This window comes from Phalacrocorax aristotelis, chromosome 22 (assembly GCF_949628215.1).
Source record: "Phalacrocorax aristotelis chromosome 22, bGulAri2.1, whole genome shotgun sequence".
NCBI lineage: Eukaryota > Metazoa > Chordata > Aves > Suliformes > Phalacrocoracidae > Phalacrocorax > Phalacrocorax aristotelis.
In genome coordinates, this window is record NC_134297.1 from 5,558,892 (window position 1) to 5,582,789 (window position 23,898).

Below are 23,898 nucleotides of genomic sequence, written 5' to 3' on the forward strand. Positions count from 1 at the left end.
CCACCTTGCTCGTTGCCCTCCAAGTGCGGCAGCTCGTGCCGAGCGCTTGGAACCGGAGCCGAGCGGGGCAGAGAAAACGCAGGCACCTAAAGGAGAGACCGAGAGAAGGGGGGAAAAGAGCGAATGAGCACACACGCGCCTTAAAAGACCATATTGCCTTTTTTTTCCCCCCCTTCCTTTTCTTTTTTCTGAAAGCAGCTGTGCCTTTTTCCAGCACTTTTAAATGGTTGCCAGGGAAACAGAGCAAGGGAGAGTGGAAAGGTTAGATGGATATTGGACAAGGCTAATGCACTTGTTTCAACCAAGAATTGACAGGTGCTTAGGACACCGAAGGTCCTGGTAACTCCTCATTTGCACGGCTCCTTTGCAGAGCTTCGAGTACCTCCCTACTGCTGTTAATTGTGTTTTAATCATTTGCAAATTATAATCCATCTCCATCAGGGGATCTCTAATGGTGGGTTTATGGAGCGCGTCCGCATGTTCCTTAGCCCTTCCGGGACACTGGGGATGAAATATTGGGTATGTTGGGCCCCACTGGTACGGGTGGTCTGCTACGAAGGCAGTTTGATGCCGGCAGAGATCCCAATGGAAGACATCGGAATTGCAGCTGGGCGGCCCAAATGCGCTGTGCCAACATGCGGCGGAGAAGCGCCGGAGGGGGACGTGCGTGCACGTCGCCAGCCGCTTCTCCCAGCAAAGAGGCTGGCGTGGGAGAGGTGGTGATGTGCAGACGACCCTTGCCCGCTGGGTCATCCCCAGCCCTGTGCCCGGTGCCGGTGGCAGCATTGGCAGAGCTCCCGGCAGCTCCCTGCCCATCAGCAGCTCCTGTCCAGCCCCGCAGGGCTGCTGGGACCCATGGTCCATGGGCGCTTGCAGTCCTATTTTGCTTTTTCACCTTCCTCCAGGTTAAAAACCAAAGATGAATGCCTCGCTATGGATTTTTGTCACTGTTGTGGTGCTTGGCGGGCTTTTTCCCCCCCCTTCCCCTTTAGGTTTTGTTTTTCTTTCGCATCTGCCTTGTCTAAAATAGCAGCTTCATCGACGGAATAACCAAGGGGACTTAAACTAGGCTGTTCAGGATGAGCGTCGCATCTGGTATTTGCAAAACACAGCGAGCGATAAATAGCTACAGTGTCATAAAGCTCAGACTCTGGAGAGGCAAGGGTGGCTGGTGAGGCTTTTATTGCTTTTTGGTTTTTTACTGTTTTCCTGGGGAGGACAGAAGGGTATTGATTAAAAAAAACAAGCAAAATCGCGCTTGTGTTGGTGGGCGTGAAGGGGGAGAGGAGTGATGGTGTGCTGCTGGGGGACCCCAGCTCTGCCCCTGGTACCCCGAGCCCTGTCCTGCAGCCCCGTGCGCATCCATCACCCCCTAGCACTGATGGATGACGGGGCTCCCTCACGCCTGGGGCTCTCCAGAGTGACCTCAGGGGACTCTGCCCTGATCCTGCCACCCCGTCTGAGATGCCCGGCTGAGACCTCCCAGGCCAGCTCACAGCCAAGCCGTGGAAGACAGCAACCTGCCTTCTGCGAGCTGTTGCGAGCCAGGGAGGGAATGGGTTTAGTCTTTGCCCAGAGCCACAAATAGAGCTGCTCGCTGATCCTTCTTGTCAGCGGCTTCCCAAGCCTGCCGCCTATCCATCACAGCTGAGTGATGGGTACCGGCCCAACGCAGAGATGCGCAGCGCTCATATCCCTATTATGACATTGTTGGTGTCACAGCTGAGTGTGAGGGACTCGCGAAATGTCACTTCAGGTATTAGAAAATGACTGCGCCTCTGCCGCGCTGTGGTTCGTGGTCCAAAGTGCTCTTCTCCCCATCAGTCCTGACTGGTGTCTCTGCCTTCGAATATGGCTTTGGGGTTTTTAGAGAAAAGTGTGATTTTAGTCGCGGTGCAAGGAGCCAGGCTGACAGCCCCAGGCCACTCAGCCCATCCAGGTATGGCACAAATGCCAATTGAGCTCCGTGTCTCCTCCGTGCAGGTCTTTCCTCTCTCCAGCCTGCTCTCCCTCTGCTCTGGGCCACTGCTGGCATGCTCTGCCCTGCCAGGTCGTTCACAAGCATCTCCCCCTGCTTTGGAGGGAGCCCGAGAAGAGGGGAACTTGGTCCTCATCAGCAGCTCCATCAGGAGTGTTGTTTGAGCATCCGGCACCTGGATGCAACCGCATCTCCCATCCCATCCGAGTTGGGTATGGAGTTGGTTTCTGCAGCCAAAGCCTGTTGATAGTAGAGGGAGGGTAACCAGTTGTGCTCCAGCTGACTGTAGAGCTGGAAAAAATAGGTTGTCCCATGCCTGATGTGAGCCTGGCTCTTCCAGAAGCCCCTGATGAACATTAATTCATGCGCTATACCCATACGGAGGGACTCGGGAGGAAGGGCAGCAGAGCAACAAGCGCTGAGCTGCCTGCTGGCAAATCGGTACGGGGTGGTGAACTGGAGCGACACCCGGCTCCAATGCCGGTGAGGCGGCTCCTTGGCACCGCTCAGCTACGGGCCGCCGTAGGGCTGCTTTGCACCGAGGTGCGCTCAGAAACTGGTCTCTGGGAGGTAGCAACCTCATCAGCAGCCTGAGCGGCTCCTTCCTGGGGCCATTTGTCTCTCCCAGTCGCGCGGTCTCGTCCCCTCGGCAGCGGGTCTGGCTCCGGCAGCGTGTCTCGGCGGTGCCCGACAGACACGTGCCTCACAGTGCCAGGGCGCTGGGCTCCCCGGCGAGCTGGCGTTATCCCGCTTGAAAGAGAGATCAAGAACGGGAAAGGGGGTAGGGGGAAGAGGAATGATTTATGAGGCTTCAGCTGGCCAAGCAGGGCATTGTCAGCATATTCCAAAATAATTTAGCAACATCTATTCTGCCTGCAGTGGGAGCTTGTTGCAGAAAAAGAAAGAAAGAAAAAAACCCACCCCCATAAAGAGCCCAGAAACCCCCTTGATGGGATGGTTAGAGCTTGAAGTTTCTTTTTTCCTCAGGGTGGCTGTCTCCTCTCCCCAGTTCTCCCTGTAAATCAAACCGCCGGTGTCGGATCGGCGGCTCCGTCTTTCCCACGTCCGCTTCCCCGAGGCCTCCCCGTGCGCCGAGGGGACGTAATCACCACCTAGAACGGCTTGAAGGACACAAGCGCAGGAGCCGAGAGGACGATTTGTAGTGAATAATTTAGTGGATGAATTTAAAGCTTTTGTTCTCGTCACAAATTACCTGCGAACTGTATGGGAAGGCTTTGATCGTACGAATTCATTTTACATCGCCTCTGTCTGCCAACAGACCCACCTACCTGCTTAGCTGTGGTTTTAACCAATGCATTTTCTGAGGCACGTCAATGTGTTTCGGGGGTGGGCTGGACCCTGCCCGCACCTGTAATTAACCTGTCATTTTTGGTGGGTGCGGTTTTAATTACCGGCATAGGATCGCCTGTCCAGGTTGCACTGGAGTTCGGAGAGCGAGGTTCGTAAATGGGAATAATTTTGTGGCGTGAAGTTTTCCCCCCGTCCCCTGCGTGTCACGGGATGTCTGCGCAGCCCCCAACGTGTTTTGCTTTAGGTGGAAAAGGATGAGACGGGCACAGGGCTGCGATGCTGGGGCGGGGGTGCAAGCGGGGATGAGCGTCAGCTCTCCTTTTGCACCATCAAGGGGCTTTTCTCCGTGTCCCTACCCTCTTTGTGCTTGCTATGGGTGGTCAGATCTGAAGGTCTACCTCCCCCCCGTTCAAGCTGCGATGGTGTAGCACTGAGTTTGTCTGGGGCTAGGGAATTTAGCAAAGTGCATGTGAAGGAGGCTGCAGCCTGCCCGAAGAGAGCCACGTGAAATAAAATCGTATCGCACTCCGAGATCAGATTATCCTCGGCTTTCGGCGAGAGGACTCGCCGCAGCCCCATGCGAGAGCTCGCCGCCTCCTCATCTTGGTTTATATCCCCAGTCCCCTGCAAATGCTCACTCATCAGGGCTTGCTCTCTGTGCTAATGGCCCTCTATAAATAAGCTCCAGGAACAGTGATAGAGAACAATCATAAAAGGCAGGCGCATAAATTAAAGCCGATGTTATAATAAACTAGACAAGCCCTTCATCGAGGGTTTTATGTTTCTCCTTGAGTCGGCAGCTTTGCCAGGAGAAAATGATTTCTGTGCGCCTTGGCCCAGTCCTCCGTCTCCCCGCTCCGTAGGTGTGGATGGGCGTGCGCAGGCGGGTGGCAGAAATAGTTGGCATCACCATCCCCCTTTTTCAGCATTACGGGTAAAAAAGCCGCAGGAATTTCCCAGAACAGCTCTCAGCTTCCCTTACTCAGGTCCTTCGAGTGGCGACAGGACCGTGGATTAACTGCCTGGGGTGGCTCTGGCCACCCTTTGTAGCTTTTGGGTGGCTATAAATGAAATGGAATGCCCCTGGGTGGCTGAGGTTGCCGAAGGCTCAGCCCCGCGCTTCCAGAGAAAGGTGGAAATCATTGCACTCGCCTCAGCGAGCTGCGGTCGAACCTCTTGGGCCTGGAGGGAGATGCTGGTGTATAAAACAGCAGCATCTTGGTGCGGATAGAGAAGCACGTGTGGTGCCTCCCTAAGGCTGCTCCTTCCCCTCTGCCCCGAAGCGTCTCGCCGGCTGGAAAACCACGGGCCGGTGGCTGGTATGTGGGCTTTGTGCCGTGCCTCCAGAGCGCCTTGGGAGTGCTAGATGTGCCGCTCCGAAACTCCTGCCTCTGCAGGCAGGTTCATAGCTGTCTCTCCGCATCGCATCCTGGATGGCTGAATCTTGGCAGGGCGCGGTGAAGTCATCCAGGAGATGCAGCAGGTCGTGCTGTGGGCATGGGGTCGTTCAGGGCTCTAGTTCGTGCCCCACCAAGAGCAGGAGTCGGTCTCCTGGTCCCCCGATGTGGCATTGATGCTGTGCAGGGGACTTTGGCAGAGCTTGGGTCTTGATGAGGTCCCACCAGCTCAGCCTGCTTCCAAACCCTGTTCAGACACTTTGGACCTGAGCTAATGGCCATGAGAGCTGGCAACGAGGACGCAAACTCCAGCCCTGGGCTCTGAGCCTGATTTTGATGCTGCCCACCCGTCTCTTACAGTGAAATCCAGATAACGTCCCTAAGGTGGCAGCTCAGGGATGGGGAGGTGGCAGCGGGTTCCTGGGGGCCTGGCAGGGTCTTGTGCCCTGAACCTGCTGCGTTTTGGCTCTGCAGAGACTGTGCTCGTCTCCATGTCTTAACTGCTCTGCTGGTAAGGAGGGGCAGGGCAAAGGGATGTGTGCTGGGGGGGGGAGATGTCGCCTCGTGCCTCTTGCAGGAGGCTGTGGGGTCAATGAGGAGGAGAATTACAGGTGTCCAGCTCATCATTAGAGGTTCAGAGCAATTTGCAAGCATGTGCTCAGCCCTGCCATGAATCCGTGCCTGGCCAGGCATGCAGCTCCGTGCAGCGGCATCAGCGCAAGGTGGGGAAGATGCTGTGCAGAGTGATGTGCGTTTGGGGGCAGCTCGAATGTATCCTCCTGGTGCTCGAGCACCTTTTCCCTCTGTACGGTTTTATGGAGATGCAGCACGGCCCGTGCTGGTGCGGGAAGGTGATGGCCAGGTGAATTACGTGCATGGCAGTGTGGGGAGGGTGGAGGGGAAGGAAGAGAGCAAGGTAGGAGAAGAGGGAGACAGATGAAGGCAAAAAGGGAGGGACGGGGAGAAGGGATGAGAAGGTAGGCTCCACTTTCTGCTCCCTGCTCCTCTACACGTTCTGGCCCGAGCTCCCCCTCGTGTTCAGCCTCACATATTTCTCCAGTGTTCTCTTGACAGTCCTCTATGAATTAATGCAGGGATGTTGGGGATCTTTCCTGCCACATTTGTGCCGGAGGAGCCGGACCCCCATCGGGCAGCCCCTGGCTGCAGGTTTGCTTTCCACGCAACTGAGGCACCCCCCCTTCTCCCCAGTGAAATTGCAGCGTCGGAGGCGCCTCCGGCCTCTCCGAATATTCAGGCCAGCACCAGATGCTCAGACAAGCTCTGGCAAGAGCCAGAAATCCATAGTTTTGATCGTGTGAGGAGAGGTGCGTGCAGCAGACGTGCCCTGGTGTGTCTGCACGGGTGCTGCTCGGGTGGCCAACGGGCTCCCAGGCGGGGCAAGGGCTGAGAAGTGCCGTGCCGGTGCAGCGTCGTGCCCTCCAGAGGCTGCCTGGCCGCTCCCTGCCACCGCTGCCGCTGCTCATCAACCCCTCGCTGGTCTCGCACAGAGTCGTTTTCTGCTCCATTTCCTCCCCCAGCCTTTGGATCTCCCCCCCGAGCTCTCTGCTTTCTTCTTCGTCATCCCGGCTGCGATAAAATATGACTACAGCCGCGAAGCACCGAGATCGCAGCTCCCCTCGGGGACTGTTTGCCCACATCACCTGTCGGATCGGGAGCCTGTATGTCCTTGGAAAAATATGTATTTCAGGCCGCCGGGGTGCTAATTTGCAAGGCCCATTACTCAAACGAAACATTAAAATGGCCGTCCATAAAGCAGAGCCTTTATCCGTGCCTCCCCCTCGGTCTGAACTCCTCGCGCCAGGTATAGGCTTCCTGTCAAGCCTAAGAGCCAAAAGCAAAGATTTATCGATAGGTACCTTGACTCTGGCTTGCATTTTAATTATGTCGCCGTCAGCCTGTGCCGAGAATAAACTCAGTGGCTATTGTGTTATCCTCACTTCATCTCTCCAGATGAATGCTCTGGGAGAGACATGGTTTTATGGAGTCCCTAAAAGGGACCCTCTCCCTTTCCCACGTCCTTTCCTCCCTGCTCGTCCGCACGGGTCAGCAGAGCGGCCGCTCGGCGCTGATGTATCGATGCCAGTCTGCGCGTGAGGCTGGGAGGGAAGGACGCGGGGAGCGGGTGCTGTGCATCCCCATCTCTCGGTCCCTTGGCTTCCCGTCGTGGAGGAGCTCCGTCTTGGCCTCTCCCAACCCGCCGAGTTCGCAGGGAGGGCGAGCGCTTGCCCTGCCGCGGCCACCTCCGCTCCGCCGGGGTGGGAGGCAGACGGCGGGGCTCGGCGAGCTGCCGGAGCCGAAATTGCTTTTTGGAGGTCTCGATTTCACGCTGGGAGCCGAGCCGTGGCGCTGCAAGCAGTCGAGAAGCCACGCTTGTCAAGGAGGAGACGCGATGAACTTCGGAGTTTGCTTGTTTATTTTCTGTATATATTTGTGCGTGGGGGTGTGTATAAATAATATTTGTGTGCGCCAGACGACATTGGTGTCTTATTTAATGCGGGTGCAAAGTTTGACCTGGCACTTTCTGGTGGAAGCGATGCATACTTATTAGCAAGGCAATGGGTGGAAACTAATCCCTCTCTCGCTCGGCGTGGCAGATGCTATCTTAGCAAAACGGGGGCTATTATTAAAATAAACAAAAGCAAAAGCAGCTTGGCCGTGACTGCATCTCCCGTGCGAACTTTGGTATGGAGCCACCTTCTCTCGGGGCAGGAGAAGCACCTCCTCTCTGCTTCATGAGCATCGTCTCTCGGAGAAGCCGGTTGCAGTCCCAGCCACGCAGGGACCAGCTCTGCCCTCCCAGGCACCAGAGCTCGTCCCCTGCCTCAGTTTCCCCATCGGCAGCAGTGACATGTAAGAGTGATGTAGGTCTTAGCCCGCAGCCCCGGCAGGGGAGTGCGAAAAGATCCCTTCATTAATAAGCACAAAGTGCTTTGATATTTTTAGATGGAAGTGCCACGTATTGATATAATATTACTGTACCTCATTTGACTTCGTTTTCGATTGCAAGCCCCCTCTTGATCCCGTTACCTGCAGTAACAGTTATCTGGCTATATTTTATCATCTGAATATTTCAATTAAATTACTTTAAGGGGAAAAAAAAAAAGCCTACGCTGAAGTTGGAAATGATCACTGTATCACTCCAACTTCCCTCCATTCCCAGAAGGTTAATTGAAAGGCAGCCATCTTGGTGACGTTTAGACAAATGAGGATAATTATGTGTTCTCCAGCTCTTTGAGAGGTTAATTGCTTAGATGTACGAAGACTTGAAGAACAAAGAAGGAATAAATCAGAAGCAGGACTATGATCTGATAATGTAATTTGGTATATTCACGTACAACTCAAACAAATAAACCCCCTAATTGCATGAAGCCATTCGGCCGCGTGGATGCCCTGCGGGGTTCCAGGGTTCAGGCACCCGGCGCCGGCCGGTTTTGCGCGGACCCGGCCCTCGATGATGCTCGGAGAGGGGGTTCTGGTGGGAGAAGGAGGGGTCTTCAGCTGACTCCTGCACAGGGGTGGCTGTTGTCACCTTGCGCTGGTGATGACTTCTTCATCTGACGGTGCCGTGGGGCTGTCGTCTGGCTCCTTAGTGCCCGCTGCATGAAGCATCCCGCCCTCATCCCAGCGCTGAAACGGCAGGAGGAAGGCAAAGAGGTCAGCGGAGGCGCAGGAGCGGCGAGCAGAGGATTTCCTCTGGTGGGTTATTTTATTTTGCCTAATTGCTGGTGAAATTTCTGCAAATTGGCAATTATATTCTCGGGCTGATGGCTTACCCAGGTCATTTGCAGATCGCGCGTTTGGCAGGAGCGCTTCAAGGCGTTCGCCATGAAATATGGCTTCACCCTCTATTGGCAGAATTTCCCTTTTTTTAGAGGTTTTTAGTCCTGCCTGCGGGGATTTCACATGCTAAATCTTGTGGCCGCTCCATCCTGAAGAAAGCTAATTTTTTCCTTTTTAGTTCCCCCCAGTGACTGGGGTGAGGGTGGTTGTCTCTGGGCCAGTTATCCGGTTTGCCTGTCTGTCGGCCCCTCCGTCCTGCTGGGATGGGATACGCGAGGCGCTGGAAGCGACGTCCAGGCGTGAGGGGTGCGGGTGGAGGGAGCTGATTTTCCCCTCGCCCTTCCCTGCACGGCTGCCCGCCGGCACCGCAGCGAAGGGCGCAGCGTGGAGCTGAGTGCCTAGAAAGTTTGGGCTTTTATCAAAGGCTTGGGGCCGTGCGAAACACCAAGCCAGAATCAAACACAGCTTCATTTTTCAGCTGTGAGGGTCAGGAAAATGGTGCTTATTTTTCCTCCACTGAGAGCCTGCGGGTGAAACATCTTCATCTGGAATCTCCTTTCCCCCTCTGCTCTGTCTCCGGGGAAGTTTGAATTGATTTCATATGAGAAAATGCCTCCCCACCCGTGACGTGCGAGGAGCCCTGAGCCTCAGCCTCTGAAGCACCGGCGAGTGGTTTTTTTTCCCACCTATCTGTCAGGCCCGTCTGAAATTGCAGTTTAATTCTCCGTATTTGCTCTTGTATTGTGCATTAAGATACAGCGAGTTTATCCAGCAGTCCAGCTGTTTTGAAGATAATTACTACAGAACTCAACCTGATGTAAAATAATCCTCCCGGGCAAGCAGCCAAGAGCCTGAGACTTATCCTCCAAAGACTGAAACCTCTCCATTACCCTTAAGAGCCGCAGAGATAGAAGCGGGCGTCTCATGACAAATTTATTTTTGGTCGTAATTAACAGGGGGTTGGGAGAAGAGGTTTGTTTCTCCCCTGACTCCTCTCGGGGAGGGTGCTGCGGTCAGACCGACCGACCGAGAGGTCCATGTGCAATGGAGACCTGGCCGGGCTGCCATGCAAAGTGCCCTACGTGCCGTCGTTTCCCCCAGGGACCCGTTTCAGGGTTGTCACCCAACGCCCCTCTGCCACCCCCCTTGCTGTGTTACCCCCCTGTCCGGCGCTGGGGCTGCTTCAGACCAACTTTCCCTCCTTGCAAGCCAGGCGTACAATCGGTTTGCTCTGGTTGTGTAGAAGGTGCTTCTGTCACAGAGGCGCCTTGGCCCGTGTTTTAATCAGGCTGCCAACATTCATTCTTCTTTTGCGACTGCGGGATGCTACCGGAGCTGTGGCTGCTCTCTCCCAGGTTGAAAGCAGCCCCCTTGCCTGGCCAAGACGGAGACAGTTGCCAGTCCCATCAGGATGGCTGAATCATAGCGGTCAGAGCCTTGTATTGCCACGCGTTAATTACCGGTACTTAACTACGTGGCTAACTGTGTCAGCAGAACAGTTATTCCTGTCTCTCCCTGCCTGGGAAGGTGGATTAAAAAAAAAGAAAAAAGCAATAGCAAGGGAAAAACCCAACCCCAGAACCCCACCGCAGGTGTAGAAGACTCCAGGTTCTCGACTGTTCGGGTCTGCTAGCACCGCCGGCAATAAACTCCGTGTTTCTTCTCCTCCTTTTGATTGAAGAACATTAGAAATCAGCCGGGGCGCAGGTGCTGCATTGTGTTAGATTAGCAGTGATTGAATTCATACACGGGCGTTGATTGAGGCACAGGGCTCTGCTGATGCCGGCGTGCCGCAAGCAGGGGTGTTTGCCAGATCGTGTCCCTTAATCAGCACCCTCACATCTGGCGGTGGTGTTGGTGGGGGTCTCTCGTGGGTCTTTTCTTCCCTGCTGGGACATAGGGCACAGCCCCAGTGTAGGGTAGAGGGGAATTTGGCTTTCCTGGTGAGAAGTCAGCTTTCTGCCGATGTTTCCGAGGATGAGTAGCGATGCCTTGATGGTAAATGCTGGTGGGTGTTGGTCGTCTCTTTGGGCAGGAGCTGGAAAAATGTCCCAGCCTTCTTCAGACCGCAGGATGGCCCAGTGGCCACCAGCAAGTTGGAAATTGGTGCCCGGCTGTGTCAGGTACTGTTTTGGGCTGCACTTCTTCCCGTGCCCGCGGTCTCCCTGGACTGGCTGCCCCTGCTCGGTGCCTTCATTTTCATCTGTTCGGGAGATCAGGTGTGGCCGCCAGCATCGACTGACTCTGATGGTAACATTTAAGTACCACCTGCTCTATAAACATCCCCATTGATTTGCTCTATTCAAAGGCCTCCTGCTTTATTCCTTTTGCTGCCTCCTCATATTTCCTTATGAAGATTTCTCTTAAGCTAATAACGGCTGTTGGCCATCGGGGCTTAGGCAGATGCCTTCTGACCTTCCCTGCTGCACTGGGGGTGCATCCCGATGCCTGGACACGGCCGGACCGCAGCTGCGTGGGGAACTGGGGGCTGTTGGCAAACCTGGCGCTGTCCTGAGGGCAGAGAGCGTTGCTGTTATTTCTGTTGCATTTCAGAGCGAATGGAAATGGCTGTGACTTGCACGGGGCAGGGAGAGCAGCCAGCTTTGTGTAGGGCAGGGGCATGATGGCTCCCTGCAGGAAAGGGCTCAGGTAGAGCCCGGATCCAGAGCTCGCTGAAGGCAGTGTTGACCTTCCCGGGGGGGTGCAGAGGGGTTCTGAGCAGATCCTGAGTCATCAGGATAGGGATGTGTTGTCGTGTCAGAAACAAGGGACTCGTGGTGGGAAAATCAAGCGGGAGCTGGGAGCAGAGTGTGCCTGAGCACCCGACCCCGTCACGCCATCCTTCCCCTTGCTGATGATGTTGTCAGGGCGGTGTGAGTCCCTGCAAGCTGGAAGTAAAAGCAATGAGGAGTGAAAGAAGGGCTGTAGGAACGAAAGGGAAAGCCGAGCTCGCTCTAACAGAGCCGACTGCGGTCTCTGGATTTGCTCGATGTGGAGCATTAGTTCAGAAAATCCTGTGAACGGCTCTGGGAAGAAGATGTGGTCCCTTAGCAGCAGCGGGGGTACCGTGCAGCCGCTCACCTCGCTGCTCATCCCTTCCTTGTGCAAACCAGGGCCTGTTTCTAAGCCATCTGCAGCGCAGCTCTGCCTGCGTTGGTGTTAGCACCGTGCTGTGCTGCCCAGGGTGGTACCTGGGTCCAAGGTTTCCTGCACCCCGCAGGCAAAGGGCAAGCCCTTTTGGGTGTAGACCCCCTCCCCAAGTCAGCGTCAGCTCGAGCTTGGCACCAGCCCGGCGTTGGGCTCAAACTTTGCATCCCCTGGGTCGTCGCAGCGGCCACGCAAAGCCCTGCGGACGCTGGGTGCAAACCAGCCGGTGGTGCTTTGTGCGGCTCGGCCCCCCTCAGGGTCTGCACGGCGAGCGCTAAGTCTTGACTTCTGATGCCTCGTGCAGGCAGCTCCCGCCCTCCTCATCATCTTGTTATTATTCTAATGTCTGGGAGCTGCAGTCATGGACCAAAACACCATTAAACTATCTGAAATGGAGCAACTCGACAGCCCCTGCCCTCACAGGCTTATTATCTTTGCAGATGGATATTTTATATTTAGCAACCTCTAATGTATCAATTTGGGCTTTGATTTTTCACGGGGAGCAGCTTCTATTCTGGTGCTCGGTAGCAGGCGGGCAAACTTCCACCGCAGGGGAACCAGTGGGGAGAAACCCTCCCCGATGAGCCCCGAGTCCCTGGGGAGGGCAGGAGGGTCCCGTAGCCCTCAGAGGGCCCTGGGGAGGGGGCGGTTCATGGGGAAGGGTTTGCTGGAGCTTGGCTGAACAGCACTGGGAACGCTTGGGGAATCCTAGCAGCACGGTAGCGGTGGGCCCGGCAATGAAGCTTGCAGAGAGTGAGAGCCGGTGGTGTGCGGCTTTGCGGGAGGCATTTGGGGTGACTGGCTTATGGTGCAGGGGGAGGGAGCTTTCAGGGAAAAGGGGAACGGTTGAGTCTGGCCGAGCTCCCCGCGTGTCCCACGCTCTTTGTTTTCCCACGGGGGACACGGGTGCGGCGACGGGTCGCGACTTGCCGCACAGGTGGCGAGGGCTGGGTGGGAGGTGGTCGTGCTGGGCGATGCCAAAGGGCGCATCCCGGGTCCCCTCCATCCTCGGGGTGCTGGAGTGGTGTGGGGATGCTGTCGGGCCGCTCACCCCGCGTCCAGGCCCCAGGATGGATGGGAGAGGTGGGAGAAGTGATACCTCAGAGAGGAGACAGGGTGCCAGCAGAAGGGATCAGGAATGAAGACAAAGTGCCTCCCGCCCTCCGCACCAAGAATAAATACCAGGGATGACAGTGACGGAAACCCAGGCGGCGCAGTCCTGCCCTCGGGGAGCTATTGTGCGAGACCCGCCGTCACACGCCGCAGATGCCATTGTACCCGTGGCTAATTTGATGGTTTACATTGTTGGGAGAGGATTAGAGGAGCCGCCGCATTTTGATGGCCTGCTTCTAATTTGCATCTTTAACGAAGCGGGAGCCCAGCCAGGTTCTGTTCTTTTGTGTTTACTTCTGAGGAAGTGTGTTTATTTCCGATGATTACAAATAAATCTCCTCTGCCTTTGCTCCAGCCGCTCGGAATAAAAGGCGTTCGGAGCCCGTTAACTCTGTAGCCGGGCGAGAGCTGGAAGCAAAGAAATCCCATTAGGAGTCCTCAGCAAATGTGATTAACAATTTCTTCTCAAAGGGAAGGGTGCCGGGGTGTTTGCTCTTCCCCAGTGACAGGTACTTGTGGTTGGCAACTTCCCAGGGTGAAGCACCACCCTGTTGCTGTCGAGGGGCTTTGCTCCCGATCAGGGTGAGCTATTTTAGCTGCCGAAAACTGGGTCAGGCAGCCAGTTTGCGACTGGTCTTGGCACCTCCATTTGTCATTTTGACGAGACACGTTGCCTGCAGGAGAGAAAAGCAGTTTGGTGTTGAAGGGCCGTAGAAGTACTTCAAAGTAGAGCATTGCTGGTTTGCATATGGGAATGGGAGGGGTTTGGGCTGATCCAAAGACAAGCATCTCCTCCTAGCCTCTGGGCTTGGTCAGGGACCGGCAGTCCCAGCTCTGCGGGTGTGAACTGGTCACCTGGACTTCTTGGGGTGCACATCAACATTTTGGGGTCCCAAGCATCCCATCCCTTGGGACACTTGGCACTCACGGAGAGTGGTTTGTAAGACTTGCTTTAGTCTTCCAACTCTTTGTGAGCCATTTATCCCTCCAAACTAGTGTCAGAAAACTTGTGTGCTGAGACCTTGGACGTGCCATTTCCCTCACCACGGGGCAGGAGTTGAGGGCAGACCCAGACTCACACTGCATGTGCAGCCCCAGGCTTCCCCCTCGTGCTCGGCCAAGCCAGCAGCGCAGGAAGGGTCCATGATGGGGACGGGGAAAGGTGCGGGAGGAAGGCGGCGGGTGTTATGTCACATCCCACACGCAGGAGAAGCACTGCCAGTGTCATTGATGGGGCCGGGCAGGAGCCTGCTGCGGGAGCGACGTGGGGGTCTCTCCTAATAGGTCTGGGAGGAGGGAGATGGTCAGTTTGTGGCACTGAACACAAAGAGTGCGTCGGCGGAGTTATCTGTATTGTTGACGCTAAGTGAAATAATTCCTCGGCAAACTTCAAAATTAACATTTAAGGATGAGGAATAGGGGCAATTAGAGGGGAAGTAGCGCAGCGCCGCTGCCCCCAGCTCCCTCCCTCATGCATCTTCTCGCGCTGCCGCGTTCAGGTTCATTGCCCAAGAAGCCACGTGTATCGGTGTGAGCGCTGGGGGGGCCGGAGCTCGGACGAAGCTCAGCACCCGAGGCTCCCCAGCAAGCTGCTCTGGTGGAGAGCGGTCATGGTGGGAGGTGGCTGAAGGGCTGCAGGTGGTGAAAAGCCTCTGCTCCAAGGCAGCGACGGTCTAAGTGGGATGCGGAGATGGAGGAGCAGATGGACGGGTCACGTTGCACCAAGAAGGGCTGCCTGGGGGAGCCGGGACGAGGCGGGTGTCTTAGGCTTGCGTTTGGGCTGACAATATTGGTCCCAAGATATTCCCCCTGCCTCAATGACAGGTTTTCTCCAGGTGAACCACGGAGCCAGGATGGGTTTATTTTCCTCCCGTCTGACAGGTGCTTTATTTTCTTTTGTCCCTTCCAGACTCCTAAGGCAGGGTTTCTTCTGGAGATGGATACGGCGCCTTCAGGAGACTGTTAATGGGGGTTTGTCTTTGTTCTTAATTAGATCCCTTCAAGGGAAAAACCTCCTGGCCCGTTTTATTATGCGGCTTTGTCAGAGCTTGTCTGCTTTATCTAAACACTTTGCAGAAGTCTCTTTACCTGTTTGCTTACTGGAGACATTATCATAATCCTGGTCAATTGGAAATAGGTAAAGCAAAGACGGCTCAGTAGATGAGGGAGCGCAGGCAGCTTAGCAGCTAATGGAGATCTGTTTCCAAGCCAGGTAAAGGAGCTGCCGGGGCGCTCCTCACGTCGGGGTGTCGGTCAGTATTTGCCTCTGAAGCACCGATACCCCGGGTGTGGGAAAACTCACAGTGGGAAGGTGAGGTCGGGAGAGAAAGTGCCTCTGGAAATGCTGTGCTCTCCGTGGCAGCTGATGGACGGTGGCTTTTCTGCTGGAGGCTGCTCTGACATATTGCTAGGGTGCAGGAGGGCTGGCTCTTTGAAAGGGGGAGGTTTGGCTGGTCCCTCCCTGCCTGCAGCTGCAAGAGACAGCCCGGGCTCCAGCGGAGAGGAGCACGATGCTAATCAAGCAGAGCTGGAGGGACTTGGCCCCAAATTAGCTGTCGAGTGGCATCAACTGAAGAGTGAGCTCGAGGAATGGGGAGAAGGAGCCTTTGCCTCCTTGCTCTTGGCATGAATTTGCCAGAAGAAGGGTTCTCCAAGTTGCTCCTGCCCATTTGCTCTGAGGGTGGTACCGGTCACCAGGCGCTACGGGCAGGGGAGGGCGATGCTGTCCTTGCTTTTCCTCACATAAGCACGTCCGCCAATGTTATGGGCATCCCTGTGCTCTTGTGCAGGTGCGGCTCTGAGCCATAAATGTGAGCTGTAAACACAGAACAGGTGACCCCAGTCCTCAGGGGTCCCGGACCAGCCCCAGATCTCTCCGGGAAGCGCAGCCGGTATGCGCCAGCCGAGGCCAGGCAGCGGTGGTCAAACGTGCCCGGTGAGGGCACGAGCTCCTCGTCCCTGTCACTTCAAACCCTAGTCCTTGTGCTTCACCCCTAATGAGGGGACCCAAGAGTACCTTACAGGGCTGTAGTGTGGATATTTATATGAGCGCAGACATGCAAGTTGTCTGTTTTACATATTGCTGCCCTGATTTTTCAGTGCACGCGATGAATAATTTACAGAAGCCATGTGTAAGTATCTCTTTATTATTCATTATAAAGAAGTGAGACAGCAGTAATAGTCCACTAGACTGGAATCCCCCAGGGCTGAACTTAACTCGGCTGTGCGTAGCTCTCCCCCAGTTAATTTGAACGAAGGCTTCCCGACAAGGGCGATGCCGTCCGCCGGCACGAGGCCGCCGCGGTCTGGCGGCGCGGAGCCGGTGCTGCTGCAGGCACCAGGGCACGTCCGATGCCTGGGCAGGCTCCCGGCGTGCCGGCAGTGCCGCGGCGGGCGTGGAGGGCCATCTGTCTTTCCCAGCGTCCGTACGCGATGTGGCTGGCGGAGACGTACAGCTCCTGCAAGGGGAAAATTACTTGTTTGCGGGAGGATATATGGCTCGTTCCTCCGAACCGAGCGCCCGGGGGGACCCTCAAACATGCCAAGTATCGCCCCTTCCCTCTGCCCGATTAATAATCTCGATCGAGGTGACGCTCTGCAGTCCCAGCAAGGGAGGCATATAACACCTCCAAAGCCTCTGCAGGAGAGCTGCCGCGGCAGGGGCGAGGACAGGGACAGCCTGCCAGCCCGCCTCTGAATTTACAGGCACGTGGAGAGGGACTTGCACGAGTTTCTTGATTGACTGTAGGTGCCTGTTGCCGAAAATCTCGGCTGTACAAAGCTGCGGCAGCGCTGCCGCCGCCGGCACAAGCTTGCACCTAGGTTTGCTTTCCCGCCGAGAGAAAGCTCCCCTACCGCGGTCCTCGGGTGGGAAAGGCGAAGCTCCCGAGAAATGCCAGGCTCTTAATTTAGCCAAATGTTTGGCGGTTTTGCTGTGGGCGCCGCGGCAGAGGAGGCCACAAGTAAATAGATCGAGAGAAATCTATCAAACGGAATGAAAAAGCCGTGTTGGCTGGGAACATTTTAATTCCCTCCCCCACCCCCCAGTTCTTTGCCAAGTGTAAGTCAGCGCCGTGGACCGGAGCTGCCGAGCCCTGGCGCATCCTGGAGCGGGGAGGGTGGGAACCAGGCAGGAAATAAATAATGGAAACGACCGTGTTGTGTTTTCAAGGCACTTGTAGGATTTACAGCTGCTTATCCAAATGTTCCCTTCTCTTCCCGGCGTGCTGGCTTCACCATCTCAGGCTGTTTCTCCCCCTCTCCCCATGAGTGTGCCACGGCCCCTATTCCCCGGCAGCGGGTGTGTATATCGCCCCGGGGATGGCTCGAGGGCTGCGCCGACAAACCAAACTGTCAGCAAATTTTACAGCTTCATCCAAAATTCTCCATGTGCGGTGAGGGGGGGCACGGCAGAGATGGGCGTGCGGTGGGGCGCGGAAAGTCTGCGTGGCTTGCGGAGGTCAAGCGTAATGGGATTTTTGTCTGCAGCTCCCCAGCTCTGTATGAAAGAAAAAGGAAGGTTTTTTTCTGGCGAAACTGCTGTTTCTGTGAAATCTCAGGTGATGGGGAACGCGGGACATGGCAGCAGGGTAGCCCAGGCGTGGCAAACACCCTCTCCGTGCCAGCGCCGCAGCTCCCATCCCCTTTTGAGGGCCGGGATACTTGCCGTACGTTGTGCCCCCACATTTTTGACCCTCTGTCCCTCCCTTCGCAGGTGTACCGTGGATGACAGGGTCACACGGGTAGCGTGGTTGAACCGCAGCACCATCCTGTACGCCGGCAATGACAAGTGGTCTATAGACAACCGCGTGGTCATCCTCTCCAACACCAAGACCCAGTACAGCATCAAGATACAAAACGTGGATGTCTACGATGAGGGCCCCTACACCTGCTCCGTGCAGACAGACAATCACCCCAAGACTTCGCGCGTCCATCTCATCGTCCAAGGTAGGTCTTAACGTGCTGTTGCCAAACCGACCGTTTGATATGGAAAGGTGTTTGGGTTTGTGAGAGTTTGGAGGCCCTTTTGGCAATGGAGATGTAGGGATCAGACCAACATCTGTTGCTCTGAGGGTTGAGCTACTTGGGGTGTTGACAACTGCCTACCATGACGCGGAGGAGATGGACTTGTGTCATCTCAGCCTTGCTGGGTTGTAGGGTCATCACGTGGAACAGAGGGCACCAGGGAACTGAAATAGGGACTGGCCTCCTCCTCCTTCCCCCCACTTGCCTGTCACTGCTGTGAATTTAATCCATTCCTGCTGGTCGCGGAGCACTGCGTCGTGCTCGGGCACGCATCTGAAGATGCTTTGGGAGAGCCGAAAGCAAAGCGCTGTGGAGGAGTGGGCTCCAACAGCACGAGGCTCCCTGGTTTTGGGAGTGAGGGCAGAGCACATGAGCTTGTTGAAGTCGCTGTGGAGCTGCGAAGGGCTGTTGGCACAGGGCTTCGTAGGCGAGCGTGTCGGCGTAGCAGGTGCTGATGGGTTGCAAAGCAGCGATCCTGAGGATGCTCTGATGGGGCGATCCAGGCTCTGGCAGATCAGAGGTGCCCGTAGCTCTCCAGTGGATGCCACCTCCGAATCCTTGTGGCTTTGCACCGGCTACTGGCTTTTGTCCGGTCTCTAGATTAATTTTTCAGAGTTAGTGTTAGTTCAGGTTAGATAAAGATAATGAAAGTTTCCTAATCCTCTTAAAGAAGATTTATCCAGCTGAGTAGAAAGCTCTCGGAATACAATAAAGCATGTATAAAACCAGGACCTAATCTTTCCTTTAATTTCAAACAGCTGATGGGTATTGATTTTGCAATGAGCAAATCTGAAAAATTTCTCAGCCTCAACATGTCTCCGAGAAGCCCCCAGCGCAGATACGTACGTGTTTATGTATCCTTCTCATTCGGAGGAGGCAGGGTTTGATTGCGGCCACCTATCCAAGTGGTTTTCCTGCCAGGTCTCGACGGGAGCCTGTGGGGAGCACTGGGCACCGCCCGCCTCGGGAATTGGGGAGCAGAGGATGGCTGGGAGCATCCCCTCCATCCTCTTTTGCAGGGCCTCTCCCCCTTTTTGAGTGGTGTGCGAACTGTCCATCTGCGAAGTTTAATCTGTTTATCCTGTCTGCTCTCTAATCATGCTAATCCATCCAGTCAACACCGGTGAAGTATCTGAGTGCTTTGCACCTAATGAAATCAAGCAAACGGGTGGCGGAGCTCAGCACCCACCCCTGCTTGGGAGCGGGCCTGTGATGCAGGCGCTTGCCGGGCTTGGGAGGGCGAAGGCAAGGGATAGGTTGCAGCCAGAGTGATGGTCCGGTGGCGAGGTGTTCCTAAATGTGCTGGGAAAAGTTGTCCTCTGGTGTGAGCAAGCCGTGTTGAATTGCTCCCGCCGCAGCAATGATTGTGGTTGTCAGCTGCGTTGCATCTCTGCAGCTGCAAGGAAGCCTGAGAGGAGCTGGGGATATATGGTTGCACAGGCTGAGCTCAAGTAGACCACGCTCAGAAGTTTCTGTCTTTCTCTGTTAATCTGCTAAGCTCAAGCCACGCAGTTTGCCTAAGTTGTTGTGCCGAGAAAATCCAGCTGTAGATGCCACCTTGCTGTCCTGTTGATGGTGGTGTCCAGAAAAGCAAATCCTTCCTTGCTCTGCTCTCATTTCACCTCCAGCGCAGCCGGTGACTAAAACGTTCTTTCCTGTGGCTAGGACCAGGTGCTGATGCCCGCCAGCTTAGCCTCCATGCTTGCATGCCAGGGAAGAGCCAGTTTTCTACAAGGGTGAGTAACACCCTTTGTTCTGTGCTGGGAGGAAGGGAGCAGATTTCCAAGGATGCATTCGGTCCTGGCTGCAAGCGGAGCACAAGCTTTGCAGGGAAGGAATGAAACCCTGTTTCTGTTCTTTCCTGGCCTTAGATATTGGCTTAAAAACAAGATTCGGGGTCCTCCTTCGCCAAGGAGGCAGCCACCCCAACGGCACGAGCGGGAGCACCACAGGGGATGGCTACGCACGTCCTGGCGTCACGCCTCGCCCGTGCCAGCTGGCCAGCGAGCAGGCAGTAATGGCCAGTTAGCAACCGTGTTCAGGTCAATTAATTTATATTTGTATTTTGCAAAACTAAAAGTTGGCCAGATAGAGTATTGATTCTTTGTCCCCGTATTCAATTGGGTTTTAATTGTGCTACTGCAGGGCCTGGCTTTCCCTCCTAGCAACCCGGTGATAAATCTGCCAGGGAGTCGCAGTCAACAGTAAATGTGTCTCTTAATGTCGTTATTAATATGTCTCTTGGATTGGTTCATTGCAACAGCCGTTAACAAGGGTTTATAAGAGCGTAGATGGAAGGAAGCCAGAGGGGTTTTTTTTGTCTCTATTTTCGCATTTTTTCAGGGCTACCTCGTGACAATGGGACGGCTGCTTTCAGGGACATGCGCGGTGCTCGTGGCATGCTGGCATCTCGTGGGGAGCATTGCAAATGTAGAGAGAACTGGCATTTAATCTCGTATAAGAAGAAAACGAGTCGCCTCAACCTCCTCTTGCCATAAACAGCTTGAGCAGAGGATGTCGTGGGGCTGGACCTGGGGTCAGCCCTCCTGCCTCTGGGTACGACTCCCTGCAAAGCCCACCTCGGCTCCCGGGAGGTGCAAGCCTGCAGGGATGAGCCGGGAGACCTCACCACATCGTGCCGCAAAATGGTTTCAGCGCAAGGAACGTGGTAGATTGTAGCCAGGGCTCGGCCGTGCCTCCTTGGCGCGGGCCGTTTCAGTACACAGGGTTTATTTCAGTCTGAAAAGCAGCGCTCGGGGTCAGTGTTTTGGTCGAGGCCGTGGCTTTCGCAGTCGGTGCCCTGGGAAAGAGCAAGCCTGGTGTCCTCGTAGCAGCGGCTGTGGAGAGGGCGTAGGTGCCGAAGAGGCGCAGCGCGGCGTCGCTTTGGGATCCGCGTGCCCGTCTGGAGATCTCAGCAGCGAACGTCGATACTGGCCATCGCTCCCTAATAGTGGGCTTTGGTATTCTTCAGATGTCCTCTGTTCCTGATTTATTTAGAGAACCCTCCTCTGTACTGCCTTAATCCCACTCGCCATAGATTTTTCATTAAAACCTCTCCCAGCTGTCGGCACTGTTACTGTTAGTTTCTGGTCGGTGCAATCCATTTTCCCGTCTCCGCATCATGCTGCTTTCCTCACCCCAGGAGCCAGGGCGGGTTTCAAAGGACCGTGGCCCTTGTTTGCGGTAGTGAGCTTGTGGTCGTGCAGTTGGTTTTCTAAATGCACATAAGGATGCTCTCTTGGAGCCAATCCTGTGTCCCTTGTCTCATCTGCCGCCTCTCAAAGCGGCACTCACGCAGGCGTACTCTTCAGCAAATTGAGTCTTTATTTTTCCCTTCTTCCCGATAACAACTGGCTCTTGGAGTATCTGAAAGGGCAACCCTCCCCTGCCCCGTGCTCCGCTGAGCTTCCCCGACGCAGACCGTGCTCCAGGCTCCTGCCGGCACCACAGATTTCACAACGGCCGCGGTTAAGCTTGCTTTTATCATGCTATCTTTGAGATCCAGGCAGGAGCGGAGACTGCGATACTTATTAAAACCTTACCAGGAGGCTGCATGGTGAGGCGAGGGGAGCGGCTCAGCCTTCTTTGGTGGTCATAGGAAAGACCTGATAATAGGTTCTAACGGTAGAAAGTGCATATATATTAAGTGCTTAGTAGTTAGATGGTGGAGAGTTTGGTGTAAGGGGCGTGTATGAGGTGCACAGGAGCCGATGCAGCTCAGCCTGCAGAGGGGAAAGGGCGAGAAGCAGGGATGCAGGCTGCGACCTCCAGAGCAGGCTCGCCTCCCTGCCTGGGAGATTCACCTGCGCTTGGGATACTTCTCCCTTACCGGGTGGTTTGGGCTATTTTTGTCTACTTAAGAAGCAAGATGATAGTAAGGAAAAGAGATGGTGCACAGTAAATGTGATGTAAAATGTCTGTTGCTTCATGTAGCGTGCTGGACTGGCAAGATTTGACGTACACCTTGAATTAAGGGCTTGCAGGAATGGCAGAGGGGCACACCTCTGTCTTGCCAAGTAACACGTGGTGTCCAAAGCAAAGTGTCCATCACCTGCCCGTCCTGTACGGGCCACTCGTTATGGTACGGTGCCTGGGGTTTGGCTGCCCTCCGTCCTGCCGGCAGCGGCGGGAGGGTGACCCGGGAGGGTGTCCCAGGAGGAATGCAGCTCCTCGCACCAAGGCCTTGAAAGGCTGAGGGCTCAGTACGGGTCCTCCGTACCTGCCCAAGCTAATTTCTTGGCATTTTTGGAACAAGTGCACAAATATTACCGGGCGGTGGCTGAGATCTCCAGCCAGGGTGGCACGGCCGCGGGTGGAGGAGACACCCTCGCATGTGTTTCTTGCCTCTTGGCATTGAAGCTGCTCGTGAGGTCGGGTGGCAAAGGGGCCGGTGGTGTTTGGATGGGTGCTGTATCCAAGCACGTCTTCCCCTTTGCCACACCTCTGGGTCTAATCAAGTGTTTTGCCGATGACTCTGCTCGGAGGCTCGGCTCGGGTTTACGCACACCACACCGGGGTAATCGTACCAGCGGGGACGAGCGGAACAGTTAATTGAAGCACAAAACTCTCCCAGAGGTCAGGCTCGAAGTGACGGGGATGGAGTGCAGGGAAATAAAAAGGAAATCAAAGGGCTGTTCAGAGGAAATGGGAAAAAAAAAAAAATCACTTTGGCTGGAAAGACACCTTCCCAGCAGGAGCGAGAGCCCAAAACACATCATGTCCATGGTGTTTAAAGAAATGTTTCACACTTCCTTCTCTGGGGGTATGTGAGCAGGCAGGGAAGGAAAGGGGCCCAACCCAGGCAGAGCAGTTTATTTAGCTGAATGGTGCAAGAGGGACAAAAAGCAACTGCAGGCAAGCACAGAGGGAAAATCAATTAGCACATGCTCTGCTAGGAAGGGTCGGGGGGAGATGCTGGGGAGGAGCACGGGGGTTTTTTTTCATTCTGAGGCAGGGGGCCTTTGAAAGCCACTGCTTCGGGAAGCGAAAGCCTCGTTGGGCGGTCAAAACCTTGAGCGATTTGTAAGCGTCCCTCCGCCAGGGCTTTGCATCAGCGCTCCTGCTCGGTGCGCCTGCTCTCCATGCCCGCAGGTCTCACGCAGGACTCCCCATCAGGTAGCCGGGGAACAAGTGCGTTCGTGGTGCCTGCAAACAGGAGGGGAGACCCTGGCCTGGCGATGCTCTGCCAGGTGTCATTGCTCGCGAGGAAATGCTTTGTTTTCTTCCGCGGCAGAAGCAGGTTGGGATGCAGCATTCAGCCCTGGCATGTGTTTGCAGGACCAGGAGCAGAGCTTGCTTCTGCCCTGGAGCTGACGGTGTCTCGTGGGCGTGCGAGCAGGGGGGCATCGTCCGTCAAGGTGCCGTGCTATTCTGCTATCCAGGACTGCGCCGGAGGCTCGCCCAGGGGTCTTGATGGATTTTCATTAGTATGCCCCCCTGTTTTTCTATCGTGAGCCTGTTAAGGGTAACGACAGGATGCTTGAGGGTGTGTAAGTTGTGGTGCTGGTCAGGGATGGTGCAGCTGGCACCAAGCAGGGCCATCTGGGAATGTGGCAGCTGTCGTGGCAGCGGGAGGTGACCGGACCAGGGTCATCGTTGACGTCCACCGAGTCTTGTCTGGCATAGAGGGTTGTGTTCCCATGGAGGGAAAGGAGCGCCCGTGAAAAGCAATGTAGGCTGGTGTCCTGGCAGGGGAGAAGGCTCAGAAGGAATAACCAGATCCCCACCTAGCCCTTCCTGCCTCCCCAAAGAAACAGAGGATGGGCAAGAGAGTGAAGAGAGCCCAGTGGGAGAGATGCAGCAGCGACCGGCAGCGATGTGGCGGCGAATTCAAAGATGAGGCATGCCCAGAGAGCATCTGGAAGGAATAGCAATGATCGAAGAAAGAAGCAACCGAAGCACGAACGAAAAACAAAACAAAACAAAACAAAAAGGCAAGAACAAAAGCCCAGAGACTTGTAGAACAAAAGGAAGAGAGAAGGAAACGTGTGCACACAGAAAAGCACCAAGCATCAAAAAAGTGAGAGGCAGTGAAGGGGAAAAATGAAAAAGTAATGAAGGAGCGAGGGCGTGGAGAGGGGGGAGGTCTGGAAAGAGGAAAAGCTCGACTGGCAGGAGGAAAACAGC

At 55.3% G+C, this 23,898-nt stretch overlaps 1 protein-coding gene across 7 annotated transcripts in view; it reads left to right on the top strand.

Annotated features, from left to right (window-relative positions):
• Window positions 1-23,898, top strand: part of OPCML (opioid binding protein/cell adhesion molecule like) — a 305,952-nt gene that overhangs the window by 260,287 nt on the left and 21,767 nt on the right. For all 7 annotated transcript variants that reach the window (XM_075116141.1, XM_075116140.1, XM_075116144.1 and 4 more), the window contains one exon: window positions 17,462-17,694. In XM_075116141.1, coding sequence (XP_074972242.1) covers window positions 17,462-17,694 — 233 coding nt within the window. The remainder of the gene's footprint in view (window positions 1-17,461; window positions 17,695-23,898) is intronic.